Source organism: Cercospora kikuchii, assembly GCF_019650295.1.
Source record: "Cercospora kikuchii DNA, contig_00003, whole genome shotgun sequence".
NCBI classification, from domain to species: domain Eukaryota; kingdom Fungi; phylum Ascomycota; class Dothideomycetes; order Mycosphaerellales; family Mycosphaerellaceae; genus Cercospora; species Cercospora kikuchii.
In genome coordinates, this window is record NW_025408584.1 from 87,087 (window position 1) to 106,033 (window position 18,947).

Sequence of the window (18,947 nt, forward strand, 5' to 3'; positions counted from 1 at the left end):
TGAGTGGTCATATTGGTAATCTTCTGATCAATGGGTGCATGTATTGAAAGACGCATTGTGGTGGCAACACCTCTGCTTGCTTGGAGCTTCGATTGGTCTAGCGTTTCAGCGAGCGCTGTCTCGGATGGGTATAGAGGTATGACGACGAATGGAAAATAACCATGCGTGCAATGTGCAAGGCTGGTTGTCATTATATGTTTCTGATCCCATGTGCCTTCGCGTGAAATATTCTCACTACTGCAAAAAAGTGATACTCTTCACCAAAAGTCTATGTCCACACTGGGACCTGCAAGATACGGCCCATTGTAGCGCTCGATGAGCATACGGCTCCTCGCCTGACCGTCCACAGGGATGAGAAAGCGGACAAAGAAGGGCGTAGTCGTTGCTGAGCAAAAGGTGAAGACATCCGACAAAAAGATATATTTCACTTCAACACGCCATATCTCGATCAGTTTTGCTCCGAACGCTTTGATTTCTGGTGCTATGGAATCAGCAAAACGAGAGGTCGTACCCGGATTCGAACCGCTGTTGCTCTGTTAGTTTGTGACTCAATGGTTGAGTTTTCACTGTTGTAACTTACGGGTAACCAGAAGTTATGATGTGAGCTGTACAACAGCACAGCCGTCTCAAAATCTGGTATGCTAACCACTACATCATACAACCGTAGCTATTGGATGCTGCGGAAGACGTTATGTGAATATAGAAGGGCTCAAACAAGTCTCGGCTGAGTTGGAACTTTTTGAGCCTTGCAAGGACCCCACTCTCATCCCTAGCTTTGCCGGAGCCAGGCTATCCACCAAATAGTCGTAACAAGAGCTGAAATGGGCCAGAGACATCGCAGATGATGACACATTAGCTTGTGGCCTGGAGCTGGTGCGCGGTGGTGGAGTGATATCACAAGAGTTGGAAGTTCACCTGAAAGCCAAGATCACTAGCGCCAGAAGCTTCGGCGACCCGTAGAGTGCCTCTCACAGTTATGCGCACTCGTGCAATGCGCATTGCAGCATCAAACAACCTGTTGGGCATAGCGGCAATGAGCTGACACGCTTTAGAAGAAGTACGATGCTGCTCTGCGATGAGTGAAGCCTACAGAAGCGCCTTTTGAGGGCTTGATCCACAACGTCATGATGCGACAACGACCGCGACTCGCATTCCGCAGCGTGAACATCACCCGTCGACATCCTTTATTATGCGCCGGACCTCGCCCTGCTATGCCTTAAGCAATATTCAGCGAATTATGATGACACGTGAAAAGGTGTCCGCCAAAGCCGCCTCTTCGCCGCCAGCCACGACAAAGCCCACGAGCGTCCACGACCTCTTCCCCACGCCTGCCCTCCACGATGAACACATTCGCATGTCGTATGAGATTGCCCGAGGAGAGCAAGGAGTCTTGACATTTGAGCCGTATAAGTCTATCCTCCTACCGCATTGGCGCTTCAGGACTGTGCCAATTGCAGAGGAGTCTTCGAAGACACTGAAAGGTGCCTTTGATCACTATGTGCAAGAGGGAGATCTGGTGGGGAGTGATATGGCGAGGAAGTTCATTCAGATGGGTATGACCAGGGCGAAAAGGTAGGTCAAAAGCATGGGAGTGCGTGTCGTCGTGACAAGGTACATTTATTGAACAAGACGCAATGCGTGACTGTCATGCGTCCTGGAGTGGAGATCTTATACCACGGTAACCAAGATCCTATACTGAGATACCATGAAAGTGCAGTCGTCGTGTTGTATCGTACAGCAGGACAAACCATAGGCGTACTCTTGCCCAAATGGCTCGCACTGCTCGTTCCTTAGGAACATCGTCTCCACACAGCTGACACCCAATGCCCCCAGATACGCCAACCACGCCGGCGGCAAGAAATACGCAAAGTCCTCCCTCCAACTCGAACGCGAAGCTGCTGCTCTTACAGGCGACCCAGTCAAGAATCCTAATCACTCCCACCTAAAACGTACAGAACTCCCCAAGAGTACAGGACATGCAGGACAGGAAGAGAAATTGGCTGCGAGTGAGATCTTCAAAGTGCTCTGGAAAGAATGTATGAAGGACGAAGGGTATTTGAGGTTGAAGGACGAATGGCAGAAAGAGAAGAAGGCATGGGTCGAAGCCGGAGGAAAAGTAAAGAAGGAGGAGGGGATCTGGAAGGGGTATGAGATGGACGGCGGAAAGAAACCGAAGGCGACGAAGAAGCAGGAGGCGAAGGTGAAGAGCGAGGATGAGGAAGACAAACAAATCAAGAAGGAAGAGGATAATGAGTGACATGGGCTCGGAACCGGGCGACCACTGTGTCGAAGTCTTCCAAGTCCTCGCAAAGGGTTCCAAGCATTCTCTCTGAGGACGACTCACCGACTCGTCCAGCACACCGTCGACGCTCGCTGTGAAAATGAGCGATCTCGCCGCGCACATTGCCCGACTCCCTCGCTACAGGCCGTATCATCCCAATGTACGCGAACGAGCCACAAAAGAAGAAGACGCGGATCTAAAAGTCTGAACGGAAAACGTGAAATGGCAAAATCAGCAAAATGACACAATAGAACAAAACAATCGCCAACAATCTCTTAGCTGTAACGGATCGAAAAGATGGCCCATTTAGGCTACCAAAGCCTCGATAGGCTTCCAGCTTTCCGCTTATTGTCGCGCGTGCCATTGCAGGAACGACTTATCGACCAGGTCAGAACACCGGAGGGACCGTTATTGGACCTAGGATCCATTCTGTAAATGTACCCTGGTGGTTGCAGTCGGGACAGAGACTACGACCAAGCGTCTTTGTTCTAGGAAGCGAAGACGACGTGCTTCTCAGGCATGCATCTCATAAGCTACATGTATGCGGACAAGTAGCAAAGAAGTGCAAGAGTGCACATCATCAATCGATTGCAGAGCTCAAAGAATCAGCAAAGGCGGCGATGAAAGGCAAAAAGACAACAATCGCCGGCAGTAATCTTGAACGAGATATACGGCATCACGAATGTCCCATGTCACTATAGCTGCCACATGCCAGCCCATCAGTCCTATCGTTTCGGAACGTTCTTTGGGAACGATTTAATCGACTAGCCAGAACACCGCCGACGATCGTTATCAGAGGAACAATTCATTTCGTTCATATACTCTGCCGAACGGCGTTGTGGCCAAAATGCCACTTCGCTAACAAGCTTCACTCTTTAGACAACCATTTCTCACGAGCAAAATCGAAACACTGTTCCAACACAGAACCTTCACAAGCTGCGGCAACAAGCAGCAGAAGAAAAACGAGTGTAAATTGTCGTTGATTTGCAGACACAGACGGAATTGCCAAAAGAGGTGCAAAAGGTACATGAGAAGCGCAAAACAACTGTCGACGGCAGCTTTGAAGCAATGATCGGATCAGATGGAGGCTACAGTATAGCCTCCAAGTCACTCTCCTTATATTACCATCGTCGAGCGGCCTATCTTGAGAACGACTTATCGCTTAGACCAGACCACCGCTGACGATCGTAGACGAAGAGCAATTTGCTTCGTATAAAATGTCTAGCAGCTGCGCGGGTTGGCCGAAAGCTGACTTCGTCAAAACGACATCGTCGAATGAGCAACATATTCTCTGCAGCAAGAATCACATTGCTCCTCTAGCATTAATCCATGCACTACATGGAAAAGCAGCAAAAGGTCAGTCTCTATATCTTTTGGTCCAATCGAAGACACGGCAACAACGATAAAACACATAGATGAAGGGCAAAACAATCATCGATGGCAGCTTTGAAATTCGGACGACATGGTGCGCACCAGAGATCGTATACAAGGTCTCAACGTAGCCTCCATACGGCATAGCCACCGCCCCAATTGTCGAGCATACGCAGTTGGGCGCACGACTTATCGACTAGACCAGAACGCCGCCGACGATCGTTATTGTGGCAAGAAGTTGTTTTGTATATCTTTCCTGGCACATGAGTCTGGTGGCGTACACATTGCCAAAAAGAGACTGGATGAACAATAGACATAATATCGCAAAACGCAGAGTGGAATGCCTCCTCGGCAGAAGACGCAACGGGCTGTGCGAATACCAGGGCGAAGAACTACAAAAGAATATTCAGATTGTAAAACATCAAAAGACAAGGCAAAACGGCAAAACAATCGCCGACGACAATCTGCAAGACCTGCAACGACGCGAAGCAGGCTAAATGCTGCCTGTCGCCTTGCACATCTTTGCTCCACTGTCAAGCGCCCATCTGCACGGCGACTTATCGACTAGACCAGAATGCCGCTGACGATCGTTATTGGAAGCTCAGGTCGTTCCATTGATATTGGCTGGTCTGTGACCGTCGCTCTTGGGCGCTTTTGGCTTGGTAGTGGCCACATCGAGGGAGACTTCCAGGGCCGTTCCTATAATGTAAATGCCACAAGACACTTAAGGAGAGCAAAATCCTTCGACGACTAGTACTCCAACTTGAACCTTGATCACATTCCGAAGAATCATTCTGATTCCCTGTCAACGCGATAGCCCGCAGTTTACACCCGGTGCAATTATCTTCGGTGGTCTCTGGTTGGGACTATGATGTTGGACTGGCCGTCCAGCTGCATGAAACAGGTTATAGCAGCATCATCGCCGCAAGAAACTATGGCAGAGCGCAAGTGCCAAGGAGCTGCGAAAAGAGCAGGACTGAGAATCTTCGCGTAGAAGCAAAACATCATGTCATGGGTATATCCTATCCTGAACGCCAACTCACTCCCCACAAACACTTTTCCCACATTCCAATTCGCCTACCACGCCCACGTCCTCGCACTCGCGGCAAAAACCGGAGGTTTCCAAATCAACCTCTCGGGATCAATCATCCTCTTCCCCTTGATCTTCTCCTTCTCCTTCCTCGCCTCCCTCGCCTTCAACACCGTCTCCGGCAGCACAATAACATGATTCTTATTCGCATACCTCAACATATTCAAATTCTGCAGAGTATGCAGCACATCATTCGTCGTCATGGCAAGCGAAGTTCCAATGTCCTCAATACTCGCCGCGCCGCCAGATCCTCCAGCTTCAGCTTCACGTTCGAGGAGAAGGTCGACGATGACATCTTGCCAGTAGGCTCGGTAACCGAGGAGACCGAGATCAGAGAGGGGTTTTTCGGGTGAGCCGAGTTTGCCTTCAATTTTGCTGAGTTCGTAGGAGAATTGGATGAGGAGGTGACCGAAACCTTTGCGTTGCCATTGGGGGAGGGTGAGGATACAGGCGACGTTGTAGCCTTCGGCGGATTCTTTCTCTTTGGAGAAGTAGCCTATCAAGTGATGACCGTGTTCGTCTCGTGTGGTCATGCAGTAGAATAGGAAAGGATCGACATCGTAGTAGAGTGTTTTGTGGTCGAGGAAGAGTTTGGAGAGGAGACAGAGGTTGCGACACCAGGTTCGTTGTCTTCGGCCATCGATCTCGAAGAAGGAGACGTGTTCGTCGCGATAGATTTCGTTTCCAGGAGGATGCTTGAGTTGGCACTTTTTGCGATGCCGCCCGAATTGGAACTGACTCCCGAAGTAGGAGAGGCAGAACTCGCAGATGTATACCATGTCGCAGTCTGTAAACTCTGCGGGATATGGTGAGAAATACCAAGGCTCAATCTCGTGCATTCCCATTTGCAGCTTGTCCAGATTTCGCACACGGCTGATCTCGGTTTGGTTTTGGGTCATACTGCCGCCAGTACGAAGCTTCTCGATCTCCTCTTCACGTGAGTAGGGAACGGTCTTCGGCACTGCCTTTGCGGCGGCAGCAGCTTCTTGCATGTCCACGAGATCCACTGCAGACTCGTCGTCAGGCTGCGGCGTTCCATCCAGGTCCTCTGTCAGAACTGCCACGTTCGGGTCTCGATTCTCCTTGCCACCTCCGGACTTTGACCTCTGAATACTGAGTTTCGCTCCAAGATCCGTAGGCGCTTCAGAAGCTTCTCGTGTGGCAGTACCACTTCGAGGTCGCTTCTGCCCGACTTTGGTATTTTTCGCATTGTCCGTCTTGGATGGCTGAGCTTTCGATTGGGCTGTCTTCTGCTTCGACTTATCCGCCTTTTCAGGAATCGGCCATTCAACTTCTTGTGTCAGATCGAGACGCTCCGCGGGTACCCATTCGTCCAGACGCTTGTTGAAGTCTTGATAATGCACGTAGAAGGTCGGTCTGCCTTTTCGTGTTTGCATAGACAGAATTTCTGCTTTTCTTTTCTCGCCATCCTGATGACCTGTCAGTATTGTATGTATACAGAGTGCAGGCAAAGTGTATGGCAAGCAACACGATATGCGCAATACTTTTGCGTTTTCACGACGGCTTTGAGGTTGCGGCTGCTCGCTGGGCTTGTATCAAACACAACATACCTTTTCCACCATGGCTTTTGTACCGATTCTGTTCATACAATGTCAGATCTCTCATCAAGTAAAGTACTCAGCGCTGTTCTACTCACCTCAACGTCGACAGTGTCGCCATGCCGCGTTCCGCCTTCACCTCGTCGCCGCCATTTCCGCCGCTCTTGGTGTCGTCGCGGACCATGACGGGCAGTTATTGTCCTTTTTTGCGAATATCGTAGTCTTGTCGATGAAGGTGAAGTTGTGGCGATGGAATGCAGCTCGTCGTCGCATCCGTCGCAAGTCGAGCTGGATTGCGCCCGGGAAGCCGCGCCACAGCGGACATCGGCATTTCAGCCTCACATCGGCCTGAGCTGCTTCCAGAAAAAGTTACACCTTCTGCGACTTCTTTCCGTCGTCGCAACACAGAGAATGCAGACGTGAAGAGATGTCAGGTCCAGATCCGACAACGATTGGAAGCAATTGGAAGATTCTGCAACAGCGATTGGAGGCGGAGAAAAAGGCCAAGGGCGAGAGCAATGGAGTGAAGAGGAAGAGAGCGCCGGAAAAGTCGACGACTGCATTCAAGAAGAAGAAGACGTTTGATTTCAAGTCTGCAAACGGGACGGCTTTAGGCAAGAGGCGGAAGATGGGCGGTGTCATGTCGACGTCGGCGAAAGAGGTGGATCTGGTCAAAGAGCATGAGATACCCCAAGAGGATGTGGCAGCGGCATATGGGACAACGAAGAAGCGAGGTTCATACACAGACGATGTGAATGGAGGCCCGCATCCGACGCACAAGATCGGGAAATATGTCGCACTCGATTGCGAAATGGTTGGCATTGGACCTCCTCCACATCTCGACAACGTTCTCGCGCGAGCTTCTCTCGTCAACTTCCACGGCGAGCAAATCTACGATTCCTACGTCCAGCCTCCGCCCAAGGTTCGCATCGAAGACTACCGAACGTACGTCTCAGGTATCAAACCGCACCATCTGAAGCCAGGATACGCGAGGACATTTGCAGAGGTACAGAAAGATGTCGCGAAATTGCTGGAAGGCAGGATATTGGTTGGACATGCGCTGCGCAATGACCTGAACGCTCTGCTGTTATCGCACCCGAAGAGTGATATGCGGGACACGTCCAGATACCCGAAGTTCAGGATCGAGAGCAAAGGGAAACCGCCTGCTCTGAGGAACTTGGCGAGGAGTGAGCTCGGGCTGGAGATTCAGACGGGAGAGCATTCGTCAGTGGAGGATGCAAGAGCAACGATGCTGCTGTTCCAGAAAGAGAAGAGGGGATTCGAGGAGGAGAACAGGAAGCGGTTTGGGAATAGGAAACCTGTAGGGGCTAGAGAGAATGTCAAAGATATGAAAGAGGATACACCAGATGTCGATGATGAGGAAGAGCAGGATGAAGAGGCAGAGGACGAGGAGGATGATCTGGATCTGCTGTCTGGAGAGGAGCTTGAGGAGGCTCTGTCACAGGAGGCAAGTACTGCGGAGGGCAAGAAGACGCAAGCGAGCAAGAAGAAGAAGACGAAGAAGAAGAAGCGTACGAAGAGGAAGTGAGGACAAGCGGTTCCATACCTTGACGCCGTCGCAGAGAACTGTCACAAGCGAAGCTGAAGCGTACTTGATATCAATCCGCATGTGCGTCTTCCATCGATAGATCCTTCTGCTTCGACTCACGAACCCTACGATGCCACGTTCTACTTGCCTTCCCGGGTCATTCCAGTCACTACCCTGCTCGTCAGAGCCACAGCGTAGGCATTGAATTACCAGCAGATACTCTGATGTCGAAGTCAAACGATCGAAGTGCGCGGCGCCGATGCTCGCTTTCACAGCCCCCAAGACTTCGCGTACTTCACTTGTTTCTCTCTCAGCGTCTGGGGAGAGAACTCTGCAGCAGTTATGTGAGTTGCATGGGCTTTTGCTTCTGAGGATTCCGCTTCACTTGCACTGCGACTCACATGAGGCACTCGTGTAGTTCCTTCCACTTCCACTTCGCTTTTCTTCTGGCATTTTGCACTCCCAGCAAGCAGCCCTTCTCGTCTTCCCGAACTCAAGCACATTAACGATAGCAAAACCGTAACTCGCCCAACCACGAAGCACTAAGGCGATCGCGGCGCGCAACATGGCGAACTCAAGCGTGGATGGCTGCACACTTCGTGAGCGGCTCGACGAGCTGGCGCCGGAGCTCTGGAAGATGATATACGATTTCACCTTTACAGCCGACACAAAAGTTCGACTATATAATCGCGATCCTGGATCCAAATACGGCCACGGATTGACTCTTGCTATGTTTCGAGAGGCGACGAAGGCGTACTCCGAAGAAGTCGTCACAATCAACGAGATACCGCACCTACTGCACGTTGACCGTGCAAGCAGGGAGAAATTTGCGCAATCCTTCTACGGCAACCCCGACTCGCTCTTTGTCGTCTCTCTAGGCTCAATTCCTGGGGAGAATACGCATCTGAAGCTAGTCAAAGACCTTCGCGTGGGTGTCGGTAGGTACGGAGATGGAGTCCTCGACAGATACTGGAGGCGTGTCGTCGTGGAGCGTACTGGGAGACCTGAACAGAGCATTCCTTTCATCGATTGCGAGGACATCGAAGCACTACTGGAAGAGCGTGCTGCAGTAGCCGATGAGCAGCATGCCTGATCCTGGATCGAGATCCCACACAACCGAACCTTCCGGCGGCAGCTTTTGCTTTAGCCTCACTTGAGACAATTTTTACTTCATTTCGTCAACATCCGCTCGCGGCGCGTTGACGCCGCGCCTGACCAACATCGACTTCCCTTTCCTTTACCACAACACAACAGCAGCACCAGCACTCGCCCCCTTTCTCAGCTCGAGCAACTCGACACGCATCATGACTCTCAACGACAACAGCAACACAGGCCGTGACGCTAACAGCAAAGACGGCGGCACCCCGAACGGCATTCATGACAGCGGCTTCAGCAGTGGCCGCTCTGGCTCTGGGCTCGAACTTCGCGAGCGACTCGAGAACCTGCCGCAAGAGCTCTATGACTACATCTACGACCTCACTTTCACCGCGGAGGCAAAGATACGGATCTACAGCCATGAAAATAGCTATGGTCCTACCTCTTCCATGCTCTCCAACGCCACAAAACATTACTCGCAGCAAGCCGTTGAGGTCAATGAGAGACCTCCACATCTGCTGCACGTGGACCGCGCAAGCAGACAGAAGTTCGCAAAGTCCTTCTATGGAAATCCCGACTCGACCTTCATTTTCTCCACGGGCCATTTCCCTGTCCGTGAAAAGCCATTCATGGGTCTTATGCAGGATATTCGCTTGATCGTATGGAACGACTACGGCGCCCTTAACTCACACAAACAGGGTCGCATCGCAAAATGGGCAGGACTCTCCACTGAGGACGTTGATTTGATCTCCTACATGAATATTCCTGCGCTTCTGAACAAGCGTCTCGGAGTAGTTGAGGAGGCTACATCCGAAGTCATCGACTTGGCCATCTGAGCTCGCGACAGTACCTTAGCGCCCGCCGTTGATTCACCTGGCGCTTTCGTTTGCTTTATCGCGCTTACTCCCGCCCCCGACACACCGACACTGCTTCTGCCTCCAACCAGCAACTCTCCTTTCTTCACCACATCCCATTCACCACGCTCGCGGAGCGAGCGCTCACTCCACTCGCATCATGGCCACTGATGGCAGCAGCAAAGACGAGCGCGAGCACGACGGAAGCACCGACAGCAGAACCAGCAGCGAACTCGACAGCAGCGCCGACGCCGGCATTCTCGAGCTCCGCGAACGTCTCGAGAGCCTTCCGCAAGAGCTCTACAACCACATCTACGACTTCACCTTTACAGCGACCTCAAGAATTCGAATCTTTGGCATCTCACCATGGGCGCGCTTCTACCTCACTACATCAGTACTTCCAGACACGTCTTCTCGGCGAGTCGTTACATTCGATGAAAGACTGCCGAGCATGCTTCGTGTCGACCGCGCTAGCAGGAAGAAGTTCGCAGACTCTTACTTCGGCGGAGAAGACTCTACTTTCATCTTCTATGTCGGGTACGAGGTGCGCGATTACGACTTGCGCCACTACTTCGAGGGAATTCCCGACTTCCGCAAGCTCATCAAGAATGCCCTATGGAGTTCTGAAGCCAAGACTCCCTGCCGGTCATTCATGGACTCGAAGGAGGCCGGGCTGTTCCACGAACTATGGTTGAAGAAGTCTCCAGAAAGCTTCAAGTTTCTCAGCTACGACGAGATCGAGGCGCTGGTGAAGGAGCGCGCTGGGATTGCTGATGAAGGTGCGTCTGACCAGAATGCTTACACAACAACTTTGACTGACTCGACTCGAACAGAGCAAGAAGAATAACATGGACGTGGCATCGAGCGGCGATACATACCGCTGATGGACCAAAGTATCAGTCGAACGCACAAGGGCGGACCACAGGATAGTCGAACGCTGCTTTCTCCAAAAACCGTTCTTAGTCACAGCAGCAGCTGAAGGTTTATACTGATCCACGTGTTCCCGACAAGGTTCCTGTCTCCCACTTTTTGATTGACTTCTCCTGTACCGCGCTGTGAGCAGGTGCACCAACTGAGCGCTCAAAAATGTCTGCTTATGAGTCACCGTCCCTCTGCTGCCTCCTTTGCTTCGAATTATTTCCAGCTGCGGCGGAATATTGTCACTGACTTCGCAGGTTGCCCTTCCTTCGCTGCAGCTTCTTCCTCGTCGCTGACCGCACTCGGACAAGTCATAGCGCCACGTATCCACTTTCCTCTAGATCTTAAGTTGTCGGCGGGAAGTAGCAGTATCTCGGGCAGTTGTCTGCGAGACAAGCTAGCCCACAACCCAGACGGCCAGCTCAGAACCTTTGAGAAACTCGGAGAGACAAGAAGCCCTTTGCGCGACTGCTTTGATGACGGACGCTTCGATGCGCGAAATGGCTATCGACAAATACGACAAAGACGACGGCGCCGGTTGTGGCAACGACGCTATGAATAGTGGGGACGCCCACTGCGCCAGCCTGAAACTTCGGCAGCATCTCAACAAGCTCCCGCAGGAACTCTACGATGAGATCTACGATCTAACCTTCACGGCCGAATCGAGAATTCGAGTCTACACCCAAGATGGATCCTGGCTTGCCAGTCTGAGGCGACCCTCGCCCGGTGTATTCTCTGATCGCGACGCCACCTTTCCCGGAGAGTTCCCTCCTGGCTTCCCTGTGCCTTCCAAGGATATCTCCAAGCGAGACATAATCTTGAACGAGCAGCTGCCACCAATCTTGCAAGCAAACCGCGCCGATCGAAACGCATTCTCACTGACATTCTTCGGCGAGCGCGACTCCGACTGGGAAATTTCCGAATCAGCAAAGATCCCAATATCAGCTCTCGACCGCATCATCACTTTCAACGAATTCTCACCTCTCTTGCACGTAGATCGCGCCAGTCGGCAAAAATTTGCAGAGTCATTTTTCGGCAACAAGCACTCAATCTTCGTGTTCTGGCACATGTTCCGGTGGACTGAACATGACAAACTCCGCGTTCTCAAGAACTATGTGCCGCTTATGAAAGACATTCGCTTTGGGGTTCCAAGGGACTCTTACAAGACTACTTTGTCTATGGCTGATGACTTGCGACGTTATGTGTTTCGAGGTATTGGGAACCGCTATGTTCTGATTTCGAATGAGGAGATTGAGGAGTTGGTAAGGGAGCGAATAGGCAAGATTGAAGAAGGTGGAGTTGCAGGAGCTTCTTGATCTGAGGTATTGTTGCTTGCAGGGGGACTGGGCGAGGCGAAATCGACTAGATATGGAATCATGGAGCATGAGTGGCAGAGCAGATCAAAAGTGGATATATCATTCCATCGAACGTACCGAAAGAGAGGCACGCGAAGTGGTATTCTTGCAACTTCTCGCCGCTTCGCTCGAGTGGAGTCGCAGCTTCTGCGAAAATTTCACATGATCGCGTCCATATGCAGACAGAAAGTATAACCGTGTTCTCCTGGATGTTCCCTGCTTGCACTCATGTCTTACTTTCCTGTTGTCTGCTGTCTGCTGCCTCAACGTCTTGGCATTCACATGCGGTGGCCCGCCTTGGCAAGGACGCTGCCTCAACTGCGATTTCTACCACAAATTCCATCTTCTTCGATCACATTCGAACAATCTTCCGAACACACTCGAAACTACCTTGGCTCGCAGTCCGCCGCTTCCACATCATGGCCGGCGACAGCGGCAACGGCAATGGCGACGACAGCCTCAAACTCTCCGCGCTGATTGAGAGGCTACCACAGGAGCTCCAGGACATCATTTATGATATGACCTTCACCGCTGATGCAAAAGTCCACATCTACATTGAGAATCGAGACCTCCGGCTCTCCATGCTCGACGAGTTGGTAGAGAAGTGCTCAAGTAGCGCAGTCGAAATCGACAAGAAGATACTGCCGCATCTGCTGTGGGTCAATCGGCACAGCCGACAGAAGTTCGCTTCATCCTACTTCGGTCACAACTCGGTCTTTGCCTTGTACACAATCACTGAATGGATCGCCTCCAGTGTTCTAGGAAGCCTCAGAGATCTTATCCCCGAGCCTCTCTTGGTTTTCGTGAACGACGACGCGCAGGACTTTTCCGAACTCCTGTACAGAGAGCTGTGTGTGGATAGTGGAATGGATGCGGCTTTCGCGAGTCGACTCATCTTCATCAACCACCATGAAGTGGTCAAAATGGTCAAGCAGCGCGCTGGTATCTCGACAGAAGGCGAGTTGAGACAAGCATTTTTTTCGAACAATTTGCTAACATCTCTGCAGATGCTGAAGTGGACGAGACACCATCAGACGGCGGGAAGAAGGCCGAGAATTGAGCACCGGCGCGAAGAGAAAGCTCATGCCTGACTGTCGCAGCAGTGATCTGCTTTGGAGCGAGAGACTCATTCATCATCAGACGTGGAGGACGAAGATGGCGTACGTGGATACGCGCCCAGAACAGTACGATAGATCAGCTTGGAACGGACGCTCCAAGTTTCACAAAATAATGTCGCAACCTTCCCCTGGTTTTGACGGAGCTCGCGCTCTCTTCTGAAGTGCAGGATTGAACATCCGTTTGAGAACCTTCACTTTCCTCGCGGCACGTGCATCCGAGACTTGGCGCGGCACTTCTGCCTCAACCCTTCTCTTGCCTTCCGCGCACTTTCGACCAAAACAGCCCGCCACCAAGTCATTGACCAGAGGCGTCACTCAACGCGCACCATGCCTCACGACAAGAGCCAAGACGAGAGGGGAGACAAGGGCGGCAAGGACATCAATGAGGTCAACGAGATCCATGAAATCGACCAGACGGTTGAAAAGAGCACCGAGAAGACCGTCGAGGGCAGCATCGACAAGAATGAAGATGGTGGTGACCAGGTCCATCAGCTTGGAGACAAGAGTACACTGAAACTCCGCGATCACCTCGAGCGTCTTCCACAAGAACTATACGACAACATCTACGACTTGACTTTCGCTGCCGCCTCGAAGCTCTGCATCTATGCACCTCGCAATATCCTTGACCTGTGGAACGTTGGCAACCGATATCCGAAGCGCATCATATCGATCAATGAGAAGCTGCCGCATTTGCTACACGTCGATCGCCGAAGTCGCGCAAAGTTCGCTCAATCGTTCTTTGGCAATGATACATCCTTTCTGGCGATTCACAGTAGCGCCCTGGCGAGTCTTTGCATCGAAAACCGGCACTTGGAGCTCGTCAATGAGCTGCTTTTCGTGCCCGAGCACTCGCCAGAACTCGAGAGACATGTCGAAGAAGCAAGAGAGGATATTATTGTCTATGGGGGGATCGAGGCTGCAGTGTCAGAGAGGTTTGAGATTATGTCTGCCGTGGAACTCGTCGTGCGCTGTGAGGATCATGCGTGCAGATTAATGGAAGGAAGAGTCCGTCCTCACGACATTGTGGATGAGCCATGACAACGCTGCTGTGGACAATGAGTGAACAAGCTTATGGCGGAGCTGAGGCAGAAGAAGGTCGAGACACTGAATCGAATGATATAGAGGGAATCTGCGCCCTGGAGTCGATACCAGCAGCCTGACTTGCAGAGAAAGAAGATCTGGGCTGCTGGACGTCGACGATCATTGCAGCCGTAGGCGAGCTTGAGATCAGCGCTCTACTGTACACAGAAACTACTCACGATCTTTCCACTTTCACCCCTTGGAAGCGTGATCTCTCCCCCATCTTTGCCCATCTGCCTGATTTCTGCTTCTCAAAGCGCCCGTTCTCGTTTCATTGTGCTGCGCCGTTTCTTCGCTTCAGTTCAGCTCACTTCATGCATATGCGCTCCAGCCTTGGCAGGAGCGTCGCGCGATTTCTACCACAAACCTGGTCCTCCACCTCGACCACACACGCAATCTCTGTTCAAACTCCATCACACCCGCAAACTCTGCTCACACCTCATCACAAGAAGCCGCGCTGTGGCGCCAATCCATTACGAGCGCCATGGCCACCAACGAGAGCGGCATCGACAGCAATGTCGATGGCGGCAACCTCGACAGCTCACTTCAGCTTCGCAAGCACCTCGGGACTCTCCCGCAGGAGCTCTACGACCGCATTTAAGATCTAACCTTCACTGCCGAGCCCGCAATCCGTTTCTACGCGAGCAACAAGAGCTTTAAATACAACGGTTCCCTCAACATCTTACAAGACTGCTCACGCCACCCGCTCGCCATCAACGAGAAACTTCCGCCGACGTTCCACGTCGATCGTCGCAGCCGGGAGAAGTTTGCAAAGTCTTACTTCGGTCACGAGCACTCCTTCTTCTTCTTCTACGGTGATGACTTGAGCGGGTTGTGCTTCGAGTCGAGTCATCTCGAATTGATCCCACATCCTCGCTACACGCCATCGTACAGTCCACGAGCCTCGACGACTGGGCTTTGCCATCTCATGCTCAAGCTTGAGGGATGGCTTAGAGGCGTAGCGGATAGAATGGATGTGCTGTATGCGGCCCTGGTGTCGGGCATGTTGGATCACCATGTGAAGTGGGCGAGTGGAAAAGGCGTCGATGGTGTGTTTCTCGAGCTACAATGATGCGCATTCCAACTGACTGGGTCTGTAGATGTCGAGCAGAGCGAGTCGGCTGGCACACCACTGTGATCCACGGGACACCAGATCTTGAGTCAAGCTGGAGGCGTGAAAGGAGTCAGTACTGAAAGGCTTGAGAAGCGGCTTGTCTGTCAGTGGCCTCATTCCGTTCATTGAGGTGTGAGCCTGTAGTTACGAGTAGAGAGTCGAACTTCTACCACGATTCCGAGTGCCTATCTCAACTCGGCTTCAATTTGTCTCTCAGCGGCATCACTACTGCCATTGCAGTACGATTCCAAAAGTGCGAAAGAGGGTGTTGCCGTTCCTGCTACGATTTCATGTATCGCCCTCCATTCGGCTTCAAGATGCAAAGGACGATTGGCAGCAGCTTCCGGAGGCGCCCGAATTCTCTTTTACTTCAGCAGTTTGTTTTGTTTGCTGCGGCTACGGGCCTCTCCACGCGCGGCACGCAACAACTGTCCACACGCAGCCACTCCAATTCAAACCTGACCCTTCGTCGCCTCAGTCCGTTCGCGTCTCCGCCATACCTCCTTCTCCAGTGCGTAAAGCGCTGATCCAAGTTCGCCATGGCTCGCAAGAAGAACCGCCACAAGAGCCGTCAGAAGCGCCGCCGCAACGCCAGCAACGGCACCGACAGCCTCGAACTCCGAAGTCACCTCGAGAGCCTTCCACAAGAACTCTACGACTACATCTACGATTTGACGTTTACAGCCGACGCGAAAGTTCGAGTCTACGCTAGGAATCATCAAATCTGGCTCTTGGAACTCGACTGGTTATCGGAGGCATACTCGGAGCAGGTCGTCACGATCAATGAGAAGCCGCCGCACTTGCTACACGTGGATCGCAGCAGCAGGACCAAGTTCGCCGCATCATATTTTGGAGGAGCGTCTATATTTGTGGTCGTCGGCCCAGTGCGATACCGCACTCGCTTCTCACAGAGCCATTTGGGGCTCATCCGCGTTCCTCACTATATGTGCAGTTCAGGACGTCCAATGGTTCAAAATAACGACCCTGGCTTTAGAAGCATTCTGAGTGAAATAGTTGCAGGAGAGGCTTTCGCGGATCGGCTTGTCTTTACTACGCTGGACGAAACAGTCGAGCTCGTGAAGCAGTATGCTGGGGCAGTGGGCCAAGGTGAGTCTCGCTGGGCAATGGAACTCTTTACCTCGCTGACTTTCATTGTAGATGGCAACTGAAGGACAAGCTGGGCGGTGGGATACAAGCACGAAGATTGGATTCTCATTTGGAGCATGAAAGCATTCGGTGTTAACACCTCCAGTTATGGCTTGTCTTCCAGCCGAAGCTTCACTGCTGTTCCCATGTGATCGAGTCCGTACAACTGATATGGTCATGAAAATTAGCCGCAGCATTCACCCATTACCCTCAGCCACCTGACGTGTCTTACCGGCAGCGCCCGAGTCTCCATCTGCTCCCGCATCTCGTTCCTTGCACTGCAGCTTGTGTACCTCTGTCCCCTCCCAACGTCGGCTCTTCGTTGCACCACCTCCTCCGACTCGAGCTTTCGCCCGCATCGTCCGGATTCACAGTCGTGTCGTGCATGCTTCGCAGCGCAAGGTGCTGTCCCAGATGCGCCATGGCTGAAGAGAACGGCAGCGACAAGTGCGACGCCCTAGAGCTCCGCGACCACCTCGAGAACTTGCCTCAAGCGCTCTACGACTGCATCTACGATCTGACCTTCACTACCGATGCCAAGATCCGCATCTACGCCTCTAGGTCAACTATTTCAAACAATGGACTGGAATATTTGGTCGCAAAGCATACTGATCAAGTCGCCGTTCTCAATGAGCCACTGTCGCACCTCCTCTGGGTCTGTCGCAGTAGTCGGAAGAAGTTTGCTTCTTCTCTCCTCGAGGGCGGATCTATCTTCGTATTCTACGATTCTATTGGAGAGCCACTCCGGGATTTGATATGCAGTGATGGGACACTGAGGGGCGATATTCGTATCGTGCTCGGGACCGAATGGTCGAAGGTGTTTGAGACGGAAGACTACAAGAAATCCATTAGCCTCACCGGACTCGATCAAGACCTTGCGGATCAACTTAGGCCTACAACGCATCTCACGGTCTGGAGCCTGCTAGAGGAGCGTGGGGATGAAGTCAATGGAAGTGCGTCTTATTGTGCCTCATATATATCGCCTTGCTGACCCAAATATAGACAAGAAGAAGTAGGAGACAACGTCGCTAGCATGGCAGACTGGATGTTGCAAAAGTCGGAAGTAAATTCCAGAGGTATGGCGGAGAATTACAGCAAGTCCGTCTTTTAGCGGCATGTACAGATGAGGAAACTCACGGGCTATCGAGCAGCAAAAACAGATGCAGTCTTCGGCTACGAAACTGACCCTGGAGGTTTGACAGAACTCAGCTTTACCATACACAACACATAGAGCTATCAGCGCGGGCGAACCAGAATATCCGGCTCTCTATGTCGCTGTATTCATTAAAAGCACGCCAAGTTGAAACTTGCAGCAATTTTAATTACCGCTTGCTTATGAGACAAGTCTGATGCTCTTTACTTTAGTGCGTTTGATGCAATGGTATGCTCTTTCTTTATACTTGTTGTCATTGTTCGATCCGGCTCTTTCATCTCAGACCTACGCAACCGCTTTGCCTTCCTACATCTGCTCGTCAAGCTCTGCCACCGATATCCGCTCTCGCATAGGAATATGGAACCACGACCGACAGAGAGTCCATCGGCAGGCTGCCCAATGGACAGGCCGGCTGGAAAACACCAACCGGGCGCGTGACGCTCAGTTCCGACATTTACTAGCTTGCATCGGTTCGTGACTTTCTGCAGGCATGCCCCAACAGTGAACTGGACATTAACGTGATAGATGCACCAAACCACTCTATATTATCCCTCACTCCTACAATTCACACCGCGTCGACCATCGCACCCTCCCCACCCTGACAGACGCCACCTTTCAGCTGACAAAAACGAGAGCCTCCCTGGAAACATTACCAATTCCCAAAATCAGCTCAACACTATGGCTAGGATGAATGACATCGACAGCATGGCTCTTCGCGGCTTGCTCAACACACTACCACCAGAGCTCTACAACGAGATTTACAACCTAACGTTCACCGCAGAGAGGAAAATCCACTTGCTCAGTCAAAACACTGGAGGCACAGAAGAAAACCACCAAGAACTCGTACAAGAACACAGCTTCACGACCCTCAACACGAGGCTTCCACAGCTCTTTCACGTCGACAGAGCAAGTAGGGCACAGTTCGCGGACTCGTATTTCGCGACTTCCGGGTCCATCTTCGTCCTATATCCAGCTCCGAGACGAGAAAAAGAGCTTTACCCTTTCTCCAGGATCTTGTTTCGCCGGATATCAACTATGTACCTGCCTTTCCGTCCATACAGTGGTACACTTACCGAGTATTCATCGCGAAAGCTGAGTCCAAGAGGGGAAGAGGGTTCACGGTCCATAGAGGGTCGTATCGTGGTCTGTGGGAAGCAAGATGTTGTGAAGCTGATTGAGGAACATGCTGATGCTAGCAAGGCTTAAGAGAAAAGCGATCCAGAGACCGTGACTAAGGAGGGGTGAACGGCAATGAGGATGTACA

General features: G+C 51.9%; 12 protein-coding genes across 12 annotated transcripts; 11 read left to right on the forward strand and 1 right to left on the reverse strand.

Annotated features, from left to right (window-relative positions):
- Positions 1-1,189: 1,189 nt before the first annotated feature.
- On the forward strand, positions 1,190-2,257 carry CKM354_000441500 (uncharacterized protein; the record flags this gene model as incomplete). Its single annotated transcript, XM_044799651.1, has 2 exons — positions 1,190-1,572; positions 1,834-2,257. The coding sequence occupies 2 exons, from the start codon at positions 1,190-1,192 to the stop codon at positions 2,255-2,257; spliced, it is 807 nt and encodes a 268-aa protein (XP_044655586.1).
- Positions 2,258-4,729: 2,472 nt separating this feature from the next.
- On the reverse strand, positions 4,730-6,485 carry CKM354_000441600 (NuA4 histone acetyltransferase complex catalytic subunit ESA1; the record flags this gene model as incomplete). The annotated part of the gene is made up of 3 exons (XM_044799652.1): positions 4,730-6,172; positions 6,314-6,341; positions 6,400-6,485. The coding sequence occupies 3 exons, from the start codon at positions 6,483-6,485 to the stop codon at positions 4,730-4,732; spliced, it is 1,557 nt and encodes a 518-aa protein (XP_044655587.1).
- Positions 6,486-6,728: 243 nt separating this feature from the next.
- CKM354_000441700 (uncharacterized protein) lies at positions 6,729-7,850 on the forward strand (the record flags this gene model as incomplete). Its single annotated transcript, XM_044799653.1, has 1 exon — positions 6,729-7,850. The coding sequence occupies one exon, from the start codon at positions 6,729-6,731 to the stop codon at positions 7,848-7,850; it is 1,122 nt and encodes a 373-aa protein (XP_044655588.1).
- Positions 7,851-8,415: 565 nt separating this feature from the next.
- Positions 8,416-8,943, forward strand: CKM354_000441800 (uncharacterized protein; the record flags this gene model as incomplete). The annotated part of the gene is made up of 1 exon (XM_044799654.1): positions 8,416-8,943. The coding sequence occupies one exon, from the start codon at positions 8,416-8,418 to the stop codon at positions 8,941-8,943; it is 528 nt and encodes a 175-aa protein (XP_044655589.1).
- Positions 8,944-9,154: 211 nt separating this feature from the next.
- Positions 9,155-9,781, forward strand: CKM354_000441900 (uncharacterized protein; the record flags this gene model as incomplete). Its single annotated transcript, XM_044799655.1, has 1 exon — positions 9,155-9,781. The coding sequence occupies one exon, from the start codon at positions 9,155-9,157 to the stop codon at positions 9,779-9,781; it is 627 nt and encodes a 208-aa protein (XP_044655590.1).
- Positions 9,782-9,959: 178 nt separating this feature from the next.
- CKM354_000442000 (uncharacterized protein) lies at positions 9,960-10,646 on the forward strand (the record flags this gene model as incomplete). Its single annotated transcript, XM_044799656.1, has 1 exon — positions 9,960-10,646. The coding sequence occupies one exon, from the start codon at positions 9,960-9,962 to the stop codon at positions 10,644-10,646; it is 687 nt and encodes a 228-aa protein (XP_044655591.1).
- Positions 10,647-11,217: 571 nt separating this feature from the next.
- Positions 11,218-12,033, forward strand: CKM354_000442100 (uncharacterized protein; the record flags this gene model as incomplete). Its single annotated transcript, XM_044799657.1, has 1 exon — positions 11,218-12,033. The coding sequence occupies one exon, from the start codon at positions 11,218-11,220 to the stop codon at positions 12,031-12,033; it is 816 nt and encodes a 271-aa protein (XP_044655592.1).
- Positions 12,034-12,491: 458 nt separating this feature from the next.
- CKM354_000442200 (uncharacterized protein) lies at positions 12,492-13,132 on the forward strand (the record flags this gene model as incomplete). The annotated part of the gene is made up of 2 exons (XM_044799658.1): positions 12,492-13,029; positions 13,080-13,132. The coding sequence occupies 2 exons, from the start codon at positions 12,492-12,494 to the stop codon at positions 13,130-13,132; spliced, it is 591 nt and encodes a 196-aa protein (XP_044655593.1).
- Positions 13,133-13,517: 385 nt separating this feature from the next.
- Positions 13,518-14,228, forward strand: CKM354_000442300 (uncharacterized protein; the record flags this gene model as incomplete). Its single annotated transcript, XM_044799659.1, has 1 exon — positions 13,518-14,228. One exon carries the CDS (start codon positions 13,518-13,520, stop codon positions 14,226-14,228), a length of 711 nt encoding a protein of 236 aa, XP_044655594.1.
- A 1,695-nt stretch (positions 14,229-15,923) lies between these two features.
- On the forward strand, positions 15,924-16,553 carry CKM354_000442400 (uncharacterized protein; the record flags this gene model as incomplete). Its single annotated transcript, XM_044799660.1, has 1 exon — positions 15,924-16,553. The coding sequence occupies one exon, from the start codon at positions 15,924-15,926 to the stop codon at positions 16,551-16,553; it is 630 nt and encodes a 209-aa protein (XP_044655595.1).
- A 398-nt stretch (positions 16,554-16,951) lies between these two features.
- On the forward strand, positions 16,952-17,546 carry CKM354_000442500 (uncharacterized protein; the record flags this gene model as incomplete). The annotated part of the gene is made up of 2 exons (XM_044799661.1): positions 16,952-17,483; positions 17,533-17,546. 2 exons carry the CDS (start codon positions 16,952-16,954, stop codon positions 17,544-17,546), a joined length of 546 nt encoding a protein of 181 aa, XP_044655596.1.
- An 815-nt stretch (positions 17,547-18,361) lies between these two features.
- CKM354_000442600 (uncharacterized protein) lies at positions 18,362-18,889 on the forward strand (the record flags this gene model as incomplete). The annotated part of the gene is made up of 1 exon (XM_044799662.1): positions 18,362-18,889. One exon carries the CDS (start codon positions 18,362-18,364, stop codon positions 18,887-18,889), a length of 528 nt encoding a protein of 175 aa, XP_044655597.1.
- Positions 18,890-18,947: the final 58 nt, after the last annotated feature.